This window comes from Delphinus delphis, chromosome 13 (assembly GCF_949987515.2).
Source record: "Delphinus delphis chromosome 13, mDelDel1.2, whole genome shotgun sequence".
Taxonomy (NCBI): Eukaryota; Metazoa; Chordata; class Mammalia; order Artiodactyla; family Delphinidae; genus Delphinus; species Delphinus delphis.
Window position 1 is genome coordinate 80,786,488 of NC_082695.1, and position 13,455 is coordinate 80,799,942.

The 13,455-nt window shown below is 35.1% G+C and overlaps 1 protein-coding gene across 5 annotated transcripts in view; it reads left to right on the forward strand.

Moving 5' to 3' along the window:
• Positions 1-13,455, forward strand: part of CCDC102B (coiled-coil domain containing 102B) — a 262,646-nt gene that overhangs the window by 38,493 nt on the left and 210,698 nt on the right. For all 5 annotated transcript variants that reach the window (XM_060029199.1, XM_060029202.1, XM_060029200.1 and 2 more), the window contains exons 2-3: positions 6,464-7,085; positions 8,646-8,866. In XM_060029199.1, coding sequence (XP_059885182.1) covers positions 6,480-7,085; positions 8,646-8,866 — 827 coding nt within the window. In that variant the 5' untranslated portion in view covers positions 6,464-6,479. The remainder of the gene's footprint in view (positions 1-6,463; positions 7,086-8,645; positions 8,867-13,455) is intronic.

Genomic DNA, 13,455 nt, shown 5'->3' on the forward strand with positions numbered 1-13,455 from the left:
TAAGATCTGTTCACTGGTGAAACATGTCAGGAATATTGTAAAACAGAACTTTCTTGAACCTGATTGACACCCCAAGTACCACACAAGAATAGTTAAATTATGTTATATCCTCCAAGAAATTCTAAATTATCTGAACCTAAGTTTGTGCTTGGCAGGCAAAGCACTATAAAAGCTTCAAGGTGATCAGCCTGCCAAAAAACAGAAATTTTATTTTTCCAAGGCTCATTACAAATGATACATTGGTACTTTATAACATGGATTGTGGATTTTGGATCTTTCTTTACTCCTTCGTTCATATTCTTGAAGAAGTAAGACTGATCATTTTACCTATGACCTAAAAGGTTATTATTATTATTATTTTTGCGGTACGCGGGCCTCTCACTGCCGTGGCCTCCCCCGCCGCGGAGCACAGGCTCCGGACGTGCAGGCCCAGCGGCCATGGCCCACGGGCCCAGCCGCTCCGCGGCACGCGGGATCCTCCCGGACCGGTGCACGAACCCGCGTCCCCTGCACCGGCAGGCGGACTCCCAACCACTGCGCCACCAGGGAAGCCCAAAAGGTTATTATTTTAATGTAGCAATTCGTTTCTTAGCCTCTAAAAGCATAGGAAACATTGCTATTGTCTGGAAATGTAGCGATAACATCAAGATGCTATGTGGAGAGATTATTCTGAAATAGTTTAATTCTGAAATAGTTTATTTTATAAGAAACGAGGTTAATTTTTTATTATTAAGCATTATCTAAGGAACATTATTTTTCCCAAATAATTTTCCTGGAAACCTAGACTAAAGAAAAGACATCGCATTAATTTAAAACAGTGATACATGGCTTCAATAATTCTAGGTAATAGTAAGAAGTTAAAAAGATAGGAATCAATGAAGAGTCGGCTAAAAAAAGCCAGGGCTTATCACATGAATTCCAGTTCTTTAAAATAAAGATAATTTCTATCTGATCAGATAATGCAATTTAAATTCAATAATGACTCTTGGAAAACATAAGTATACACGTTTTATTGACAAAACGTTTGCATTTGTGCTTATTTTATACTTTTAGAAAATAAAGTATCTAAACTTTAAATAAATGGCAACTTGCACAAGTTTTATATTGTTTAGTTGCCTTTTTTGTGCAAGTGTTTCCTGCCTCTACATGATTGCAGAATCTCACATTCACATCAGCAAATGTAGACTATAACTGTCTGTATAATTTGCCACCATGTATGGATTTTTAAAATATAATATTTTTAAAACACTGTGGGCAAAGCTTGACCTATATCGATGTGATGTCATATGGCCATTCATTGTAATTATTTCACTTACTATCACAGCTGCAGTCTTCACGTTTAATATTTAGTGTTCTCTTGCAAAACATTCCTAAAATATATTGTATTTTTCTGCATTGACCCATGCAAAATGCATGTGTTTTTATACTAATCACTTGTACATGTTTGACAGGCCACATTTTAAAATACAATATGATGTTTTACTTTCCTGAAGATTAAAAACTGATCCTTCTTTTTCTCTTTCTATCACAGTGTATGGTGTCATATCTATAGTAAATTATTCCTTAGCATTATGTTTTATATCTGTATTAATCTATTTTCTCCTTGCTATGGCTTTTATTAACATTATTGCATATGCATTAGAGGTCCTGTGTGTCTTAGAAAAAAAACTAAGAAGGGTTTCATATAAAATTCATTTCCTATAGGTTAATGGAAAGCAATACATATAAACAATAAAACAAAAATCCCTTTGGACCCTATTTTGTTCTGCCCTGATATTGTAACTTATGCCAAAAATGCTTTTATTTCTGGTCCACCTCATGCTTCTGATAACACTTCAGAGAGACTTCTCTCAGTATATAGGTATGTGTTAAATCACAACACACTGGTTATTTCTTTCAAAGACAGTTAAAATTGGTGTTAGCTTGATTTATTGCTATTGGTAGTTAGCAAGGTCCCAGGATGGCAGAAGCCATGTCTATTTTGTTCACTATCCAGAGGAGGCCAGAGGGAGGGCCTCAGATGTAGGGCCTCCAGGGGACGGAGGAGAGTCAAGCATAGGTCCCAGCAGCTGCTACCTGAAGGATGGGAAGCCAGGAGGAGCTGGGTGTGTGGAGAGAGGGGAGAGTGCACCTGCGTAGCAATCAGATTGCACAAAGGAGATCACTGAGGTGAGGTTTGTACAAGGTACAGACACACCAGGGTGGCGGAAGCATGGAGGGATGGACAAGCCTAGACCTTGCAGGTCCTCTAAGCAATGAGGAGGAGATTGAATTGACTCAAAATGCAATGTCAGGATCAGTTGACTACTTGTAGTTTGATTTAATGGGAGATACCTGAACGTAAAAATATCCAGCATGAGACTCTGTCAAATGTATTTATGAAATAATCTAAAAGGTGATCTCACTACAGTGGAAATAGGTATTTTGAAGCTGGAGAGTTTTGATACGGAGAGGCATTGGCCCTGGGTTCAAATTTCCTCAATTCCCAAACTGGATTGACCCCTTCTTTTTTCTTTATCCTTTCTTTTATTTTTAAAATTTTTTTCTTAATAAAGTATAGTTGATTTACAATATTGAGTTAGTTTTAGATATACAGAAAAGTATTCGGTTATATATATAATTTTTTTCAGATTATTTTCCATTATAAGTTATCATAAGGTATTTTATACAGTAAATCTTTGTTGCTTATCTGTGTTATGTATAGTAGTTTGTATCTGTTAATCCCATACTCCTAATATCCCTCCCCCACCTCCCTTTCCCCTTTGGTAACCATAAATTTGTTTTCTGTGGGTTGACTCCTTCTTAGTGTCTGACTTGGGCTGGCTACATTAGAACCCTAAGCCCTAGTTTCTTCATATCTGGGATGGAGATAATAATAGTACTGAATAATATTAATATGATATAAAAATGAGATTGTACCCTTATTACATGAAATTCAGAGCTTTCTTTTTTCGAAATCACATTTATCTGTTGCTATCCCTATTTTTTAAGCACAGCATTTCTCTTTCAAAAGAGAGGAATGATACTGAAAAAAATTAAATAGTACAATAGTCCAAGGTGACATACTAGTGACTTGTATAGCACTGAGAAGAATTGCTAGCCAATCTGTAGGCATTTTCCCACTTAATGGTCATAAGAACTCAGTGAGGTACATGATGATTCTGTTTTCCTTCACAAATAAGGATATGAGTCAAAGGCAATTTATGTGGTTTTTCTACTTTCAGCTACCTAGAAAGTGGCAGAGTCAGAACTTGGACCAATAGACTCTGGAGCCCAATGTCTCACACATTAAGCTCCTCTTTGGCAAGAAATAATACATTTAGTAATATAGCCTACATATTGTAGACCCATCAAATTTTATTAATATGGCTATATACTACATTCAAAATTACTTGCAGTAATTGTGGTAGCCTGGTTGTATGAACTTTTTAAAAACAGCTTTATTGAGGTGTAATTGGTATAAAATACTGCATGTATTTAATATATACAATTTGATGAGCTTGGACATATGTGTGCACCCATGAAACCATCACCATGCTCAAGATAATAAACATGTCCATCACCTCCAAGAGTTTCCTTGTGCTCCCCACTTCTTTTTTTTTGTGGTAAAAACAATCCAAAAATTAATATAAGAAACCAGAGTCAATAGCATTAAAATATTTTCCTATATATCAAAGGCTTTGTGCTACAACCACTGAAAAATACTTTCATAGTCATCTGAAACAAAACGTGAAGATTAGGTACATATGTATAGAGAAAATGAATGCTTTAATAAATACACATGAGGATTAAATATCCCCATTACACTTGCTTGAGAAACACTTTAGAACAGGAAATACTATTGAAATTCAAGGACTAAATAATTAAACCCAACTCAATTTTGTTTAGTCAGATGTGAAAAAATACATAGTTAATTGGTAGGCAAGATCTCAATGTACCAGAGTCTAATTATAGAGTCTTCAAAACACTAGTGAAATAAAAGTTAGACATTTTAAAAGACATTACAATTTTATGATACTGATTTATTTTGAAAAATGGCAAGGTTAAATTTAAGTTTAATATGCTGAAATAACTTTTCTGTCTTCATTTTGGAATTTCTACCAAAAGAAATATTTCATTAAATAGTGAAATATATATAAATATAAAAATATATACATATAATACTTGGTATGCTTCTAATTAAGAGTTCCTTTTGTTCTTTTTTTTTTTCATATTGGTCTTGGTTTACTAATGGTCCAGGAAGTTTGGTCGGTTATATTATCATTGCTCTCTGAGTTACGGTAAATGAAAAGAACAGTTGCTCCAAGTCAGCACTAATTCAAATATGATTGGGCATATACTAATGCTAACAAAAATAATTACAACCACAAATCTATATTATTATAATAAGGAGTGAATTGGTTTGGCATCTCTACAGAACACTTATTAAAATGTGTATTTTTCTACAACTGCAAGTGATATGCATTTAATATTATATAGCCTTGTTTTCAGTGAATAGAAGTTTATTTTGTAACTTAATTGGTATCATGAAACCCCTTCAGTTGATTAAATAGATGGTTCATAAAAAGACAGTTTATGATCTGTAACTATATAAGAGGAAATGAAAAAAAGGGAGTAGTTAATGTCATGAATACAAAATGTTATCTAAGCTTATTTACACCAGAAAATCTTCTTTGATAATAAAAATGGCTAATCTTATACAACCACAGAACTTTATTAATTTTATTTTATTTTATTATTTTTTTTTTTTTTTGCGGTACGCGGGCCTCTCACTGTTGTGGCCTCTGCCGTGCGGAGCACAGGCTCCGAACGCAAAGGCTCAGTGGCCATGGCTCACGGGCCCAGCCGCTCCACGGCATGTGGGATCCTCCCGGACCAGGGCACGAACCCGTGTCCCCTGCATCGGAAGGCGGACTCTCAACCACTGTGCCACCAGGGAAGCCCAGAACTTTATTAATTTTAGATTAACCTGCATGATTTGAGCATTTATTTTAAAGAAAATGTTCCACTTGCTAAATCCTCAATGTGGTTATGTTGCTATATTGAATAAAGTAATGGGTGTACACACTGATAACAAAGGTTTGCATTTACCAATTAATTTGTCTTTGCTACTTATATGGAAAGCTGTTTTTAATTCATTTTTAAAGCTTTGAAATTACTGAGACTTTGTTCAGTGTTGTCTGTGAAGCCTCTTAATTTCTAGGAAACAGCTCATCACTTCTTTAGCAGTTCTCCCCAGAGTACCATGTACATATCCTAGGAAACTAACATTGATTTGACACATAATACAATGCTAAAAAAATTTGATTAAATAAATATATTTTTATAGGCATATTATGTATTTTAAATTTTATGTGCTTGTCTCATCTACTGGACTATAAAATCTTTAAGGATAAAGACCATGTCTTATTCATATTTTATTTTTTGAATTTATCATAATATTAACCATAGTAGGAAATTAATTAATGTATCAGTTAGATGTCATTTTGACTCCAAGTAACAGAAAACTCAACAATCATAGCTTAAATAAATATAGCTAAATATAGCTAAATATTTTGATGTCATTTTGACTCCAAGTAACAGAAAACTCAATCATAGCTTAAATAAATATAGCTAAATATAGCTAAATATATAATAAATATAGCTTAAATAAATATAGCTTAAATAAATATAGCTTAAATAAATATAGCTAATCATTCTCACATAGCAAGGAAACCAGAGGTATGGATTCTTTGTTTCATGCTGCAGCTCCATTGTTACATCAAGCTCTTTTCATCCATCTGTTGCACCATTTTTAATGTTACAGGGTGGCTGTTACACTTACCTTCTTCCAGAATCATGTCTTTGTTCAAGCAGGAAGAAAGCAGAGGAAAAAGGGTTTCTCATTTTGATGTTTTCACATTTTTCTAGATGGGAAACTTTTCTAGCAGACTTCCCCTCACATCTCATCAGCCAGAACCAGGTCATATGCTGCTTTAAAACCAGTGAATGGTGAATTAAATGGGGGTTGTCATGGAAGATTTAGACCACTCAAGATTTAACCCCTGGGATTGGAATAGAGGCTTATCCTTCCAGAGATCAACAGCTTCTGCCTTCCACCTGAACAAATTGTGCTTTAGTTAACAGGGGAAAAGGGGACCATTGAGCAGTTAATGGACAATATGTGTTACAATAAATATTACGTGAAAAGAATTGGATTTCCTAAAATCACATCCTGTGCTATCCCCAGTTGCATCTTTATATATTTATTTGTATTCGTTTGGCAAAATTAAATGTGAATGATTTCTGTTTCTTTGAGGATAATTACAAATGCATAAAATCCTCTCTATTTTTACAGTGGGAAGAAAAACATACAATGTTGAGAAGATGCATTGTTTTTATCACTTTCTGTTTTAAATGTCGGTCTTGCTCTTATAATTGCAGAGGAAATTCAAATGCAATTATGTTCTCTGTCTTTTTTTAGGCCTGAAAAGATAAATATGAATTTAGATTCCATTCATCGGTTAATTGAAGAAACACAAATCTTCCAGATGCAGCAGTCATCAGTTAAACCACCGTGTGACCTGGGGGCACCTGCCTCATCCCGCAGGGACACCTGTAGCTCCTGTTTGCCCCTTCATGCGCTGCAATCTCATGCCGCTCACAACTCCCATGCTCATTCCTGCAACATCAACGACTGGGGCATTTGTGAAGAACTTCGCCTGCGGGAACTGGAGGAGGTCAAGGCCAGAGCTGCTCAGATGGAGAAGACCATGCGATGGTGGTCAGACTGCACGGCCAACTGGAGAGAAAAGTGGAGTAAAGTTCGAGCTGAAAGGAACAGCGCCAGGGAGGAAGGAAGACAACTCAGAATAAAATTAGAGATGACCATGAAGGAATTGAGTGCCTTGAAAAAAAAGCAAAGTTTGTCACATCAAAAAGAGGCCTTGGAAGCTAGAGTCACCCAGGACCGGAAGCTTCCTAGTTTCATAGAAGTGTCCTATGCACAGAGAGACCCCTTTCAAATTGGTTCCAAAACGTGTGAGTCCATCAGAGAGTGCTTGGGAAAGAGAGAATATCCTACCAAGGAGAACATAAATAGTAAGGTCAGAAAAAAATCCAGAAGAATTTAGAGGTTATGTGCATATTTGAATGCTGTATATAGTAATGGAGAGGGAAGAGAAAATAGCAAAACCAGTGGTGACTGTATTTGTTTGTTTAGGCTGCCAGAACTAAGTACCCCAGACTGAGTGGCTTTAGCGACAGAAATTTATTTTCTCACTGTTCTGGAGGCTACAAGTCTGAGATCTAGGTGTCAGCAGGGCTGGTTTCTGCTGAGGCCTTCCTCCTTGGCTTATAGATGGCGGTCTTCTCCCTGTGTCTTCACATCACCTTTTCTCTGTGTGTGTCTGTGTCCAAATTTCCTCTTCTTCTTTTTTTTTTTAAATTTATTTTATTGAGGTATAGTTGATTTACAATGTTGTGTTAATTTCCACTGTATTGCAAAGTGATTCAGTTATACATATAAATATATTGTTTTTCATATTATTTTCTATTCCAGGATATTGAATATAGTTCCCTGTGCTGTACAGTAGGACCTTGTTGTTTATCCATCCTATATATATATGAGTTTGCATCTTCTCTTCTTATAAGGATACCATCACTAGGCCCACCCTGATGACCCTCATTTTAACTTAATTGCCTTTTTAAACACCCTGTCTCCAAATATAGTCACATTCTGAGGTACTGGGGGTTGGGGGGTGCAGACTTCAACATATGGGTATTAGGGAAGACACGATTCAGTCCATATTACTGATATTACTAGTATTTTTAGCCAAAGAAAAACCCCAGCATTTTTTTATGTTAAAAGAAGATATTTAGAGAGATTTCTCTCCATTTACCCTAATAAGCGACTCTTAAATTATCCATGCAGTAGTTTAAAACATTTCCCAAGGTTTGGGACTCTGGCCTCACAATTAATTCCTGTAAAATGGGTACCATAGGGAAATACCTTTAGGGAATACTTCACACTACCCACTTTTGGAATTTCTTGGTATATTTGGAATCTTGAAATTTCTGAGCATTCTGCACATAACAGAAGTTTGTAAACTTTAATCTAGCCGTGCATACACTTATCTGTTGATGAACCACCCCCCATATATATTTTTAAATCTGACAAATATTATTAACAACTCATGGAACATACTTTGGGAAACTTTAGGAATTCATGTTATCTCTTTAAATAGTTTGTATTATTTACCCTTTATATTATTACCCCTTTCTATTTAATTCCATCTCTAAAAACATAAAATCAATTAATATCTTGCTTTTCTATAATTCCGTCTAAAATGTTAAGCTTTTCATGATGTATGGAGTGTATGTTAGATATAACATAGTCCACTGTAAATGGAAAATTTTAAGAGACCGCAGGGAAATTTATTTTATTAGAATATGGTAGAACATTGAAAGGAAAAAAAAGCCTAAAAATATATAAGTTAAAGTTTGTCCATATAACACTATTAGAGAATGATAAATAAGTGAAAATATGAATTTGATGCTGAATCGTAACATTTTATTTCCTTTCAAAAATGTTTTCTTCATGATTTTTCTACATTGGATTTTAAAATTCAACAATAATAATTGTTTTGTATTTTTTTTTCTTTCAGGAAGAAGGTTTGATTATTGACCCATTAAAATTAAATGAAGAGGTGAAACTCAATCTAGATTGTCCTGATTTATTCAAGAATGGTGGTTCTGAAAACCGTACAGTGAGACCTGGATTAAGACTGCAGGCAATAAATCTGCCTCTGGAGAATGGAGTTCCTGAAATTTCAGCTTTGCAGGTGAATTTGGATGAGTTCCAAAAAATCTTATGGAAAGAAAGAGAGTAAGTACTAATTATTGTCTTCCTTAACCAAGTCTGTTTTTCAAACTTCTTAACATTGTTAAGTCTCTTAAACTAGCCATCTGCTAATGTATTTTACCTATGACTAGTCATTAAGTACTAATATTTGAAAAATGAGTTTGAATTTTATATTCATTTTTTGAATTTTGAAAAATAAGTTATAACAGGTTCATTTTAATCATTTTTTATCATAACCTTGTTCTCATCTTCTCTGGTAGATCACCCTCATTATATTTGAATTATTAATGTTTATGATAAAAATAACCTGTGTATTATCTAACTTTTACAGCATTCATAGATTTCAGTGAGTCAATAAAAATGAATAGATATGTTAATATTCATAAGGGGAAACTCACAATTTTGTGAGGTACTGATTACAGAAAAAGATGCTTTATTCATTGACCATGTATAGTAGAGAGGAAGGAGAACTAGACTTGATTAAATCACCTGGACATTCATCTTGCTTCTGACATACTCTAGCTATACGATATTGGGTTAGTAAAGGGTGTGCTATTGTCAACTTTGTAAAAATATGGACAGTGATACCTGTGTTCCAATGATCTATTGTTTTATAACAAGTTCACAAATGATGATTATTATTGAGACAACAATCACCACGTATTCTGTTCATGAATCTTGAGCATGGATTTCTATGGACAGCACATCTGTTGCTACATGTGACCTCAGCTGGGATGGCTCCAGGGCCGAGGGTGACTTTAGGTGCGGGGGGCAGTGTAGGATTATCTGAAATCTCACTTACTCCCATATCTGCCAGCTGATCTTTTTTCTCATCTGGGATCTCAGTTGGAACATCTGTATATAGCCTATCTGTGTGGCCACTTGGCTAACACACGGCATAATGGCTTGGTTGAAAGTGAACATCTGTCAAGCACAGAGAGAAATAAATTGTATTTTAATGACCTGGCTTTAAAAGTCACATAGCATCACTTCTTCCCTCTTCACTGGATTCTTATGAGGATCAAACACAATGTCTGGGAAAGTGGCCACTAATATGAATTACTCAATATGGGTTTTTTGTTGTTGTTCCCTCATGATCACCCTAGAAACTAATAAGTGGAATATTTGATGTACTTTAAAATGTGGTCCCCAAATCTGAAAATAATTATTTTTCCATCTCTTTAGTTATAAGACTCTGAATGGGCAGAATAAAAAAAAAAAACTGGGAGTGATGTATATTATCACTAAGTATGAATATAATTATATATTATATAATGGTTTTAATTTCCCTGGTTTACATGGATTGAAACAGTGATAAGTATGCACGCAAACCTTTCACCAGTACTACAAGCTGTTTATCTGCCCATCCTTTTCTGTCAGCCACAAGTCCTCTGAAATTTATTCCTACCACTAATTCCCTTTTTCAGATTCTTTGCCTATACCTCACCACATGCACAGATTGTGATAATACAAGTATCTGTGTAGAGAATAAATATTTATTATTCTACCATCAATTGTAAATTCCTAACAGAGGCAATCAACCTTAGTAGAAAAGAGAATAAAATTGAACGCCTGCACCCATATTAACAATTAATTTTCTCTGGAACTACAGGTCTCAGTCAAGTTCTAACCTCTGGGCTTCATTTCTTGAAGGATTTAACTTTTTAGTGGTTATAGACTTCTCTCCAACCCACTCACAATGCTACTTCACCTACATAACATAATAGGAACAATGTGAAAATGCTGTTTCCTGCATGTAAACTCCCCAAAGTACCAGTTTTAATGATACACATGTGTGTCTTTACACTCTCACTTGTACACATGTACATGTACATATATATCTGACTTCCTTGGAATAAATGAACAATCCCCACAGTATTAAGTAAGTCCCCCAGTTCTCAGCAAATTCAGCATATAAACAAAAGACAGGCTGGAGAATAAGGGGGAAACGGGGCCTTTGATTCCATTTTGCTTCCTCACTCTCCTCTTTAAGAAGCAGTCCCACGGGTGTGATATGTCCATGAATTAACATTAGCCTGCAGTCCACATGAGGCCATGGCAAAGCCTTTTTTTCTATCACAAGAGAATGTTTCCCAAGGATACAGTATATACTTTTACTATAAATCTGTCTAATCTTTTAAATCCTTCCTCCTGGAATCTCAGTGAGTGGGTGGCTGGAGTTGAGAAGATGTGAATGTAATTTTTTCTATGTTCCCAGCTAGTGGGAAACTTCTCTTGACTAGAGCACAGGAATCAACCTAGAGAACTCAGGGAATCATTTCCACCATTGACTGACTAGAACCCCCTCATCTAAAACACTAAAGTTTATCTATTATTTGTATTATTCATACTGTTCAGTTTGATGAATAATTACCCAGTATCTGGAAGCTGCTCATGTACTGAGAATTTGTATATTTCTGATCTCTTAAAAAAACCGACCTTCCCAGGTAGGAAATTTGAGATGAGGGCAGGAAGACTGATCCTTGAACAGAGCTAGGTGTACCTAAGCATTTAGGAAGAGGAACTTTGGCAATATTACGTCTTAAGTAAGAGAGATGGTGAGGTAAAATATTTTGATGTGCTGTTTTAGCCTTTAGAATTAGTTCTAAAGTTAAACTGCAGATGGCACCTGCGTCCCTTACAAAATGTTAGCTTTCTGTCAATGTGAGCTTTAATTGCCCTTTCAATTTTATTTCCTTAGTTTGTTTTCTATATAAGAAGAGCAGTATGCTTCAATTATTTTTCTTTGCTTCATTAAATGTTATGTTTTTTTTCTCAATAAAATGAGATTTTAAATCTTGGTGAGATAGTACAGCCAACTGAAAATGCTCCAATGATTAGCATGAGAAAGAAATCTATATATCTGGTTGTGAATATTCCTCAAGACAATGAAAAAATTGCATGCAAGTCTGGTTAATATTATTTAATGTAATATTGTTAAAGAATAGAAAGTCAGATCTACTTTACTTATTTATTCACTGTTACTAATGGGCTATACAGTAAGCTTATAACTGACAAATAAAATTTGTATATATTTAAGGTATACAACATGATGTTTTGATGCATATACATACTTGGAAATGATTACCATAATCAAGCTAATTAACACACCCATCACTTCACATAGTTATTATTTTTGCATGTGGTTAGAACACTTATGATCTACTCTCTTAGCAAATGTCAAGTATACAGTACCATGTTGTTCACTATAGTCATCATGCTGTACATTCATCTTTCTTTTTTTTTTTTGCTACTGAGTTGTATGAGTTCCTTTTATATATTTTGGATATTGACCCCAGTGTGGTGTGCAAATAATTCCCCCATTCCATAGGTTATCTTTTCATCTTGTCAATTGTTTCTTTTGCTGTGCAGAAGCTTTCTAGTTTGCTATAGTCCCACTTATTTATTTTTGTGTTTTTGGTACCTGTGCTTTTGATGTAGAATCAAAATAATCTCTGCCATTACTAATATTCAGGAGCTTTCCCCTTATGTTTTCTTCCAGGTGTTTTACATTTCAGGTCTTAAATTAAGGTCTTTAATTCATTTCAAGTTAATTTTTGTGTATTTTTACAATTTCTTTTTTACTCTAAAGTATGTTTGTGTTTGGGCAGTCCTGTACCTAATGAGAGAGTCTATCTCTCTGTGTAGACAATAAAAGCACTAGTAACTCCCTACCTCAGTCTCCTTTGCAGCTAGGGTGCAGACGGTTGACATAGGAACAGCTATTAAATGTAGCCACCTTGTTGTTTTAGCATAAATTAGTCCTCCAAAGAGATGAGAGCACCAGCATCCATCCTGGTGAGGGGAGAAGGCAGTGGCAGTAGCTACATCTTGTTTTCAGAGGCAGCAGCAGCCTCAAATCTCTGGTGACATCATCCCACGACTCGAGTTGAGGGGATGTTGAGGTCATGCTGTGATGTCTGTATCTAAATGGTGGCCCCAAGAAAGTGCTGATGGGAAGATTTCTATGGCTTTATCTTTGGTATTTCTGACTGCAGGTTCCCAATTTGCTTCACTGGCTCTCCCAGAGATTCTTTGTGCTATTAATGTCTTCTATTTAAATTAGCTATTTTGAGTATATTTGTTTGTTGGACACATAATTGATATCAGGAGAGTGTACAGGCAACAGGCAGTGGGGTCTTCATTGGGCCGGTTCTGTGACATGAGACGGGTCTTGTTCCTGGCTGCATAGCCTTGTCCAAGCCTTGGTCTCTTGTCCTCCTGGGTGTCTCTGAGCTTAACAGCATCCTTTAAAGTCATCTCTTTTCTAATTAAATTAACTATATATGGCTTGGCTATTTGCTGAAAATGCTGAAAGGTGATGAAAATGAAAGATATTGAAAGATGTTACTGCTGAAATATGTAGTTATAAATAGCGAAATCATGAAATGATAAATAGGTTGCTTATTTAAAGTATACTTGTAAAAAATTTTGTTATTCATCATTTAGTACTAACTCTAAATTTTAGACTAATGAAAAAATGGATATCTAGATGTTATTACAAATTAATTATTTTTGTCTGGCAAAAAAATTTAACATTAATAGACCTCTAAGAAAATACTGACTAGATATTTTACAACGAAATTTCACACAGTTCAAAAATGATTAATATT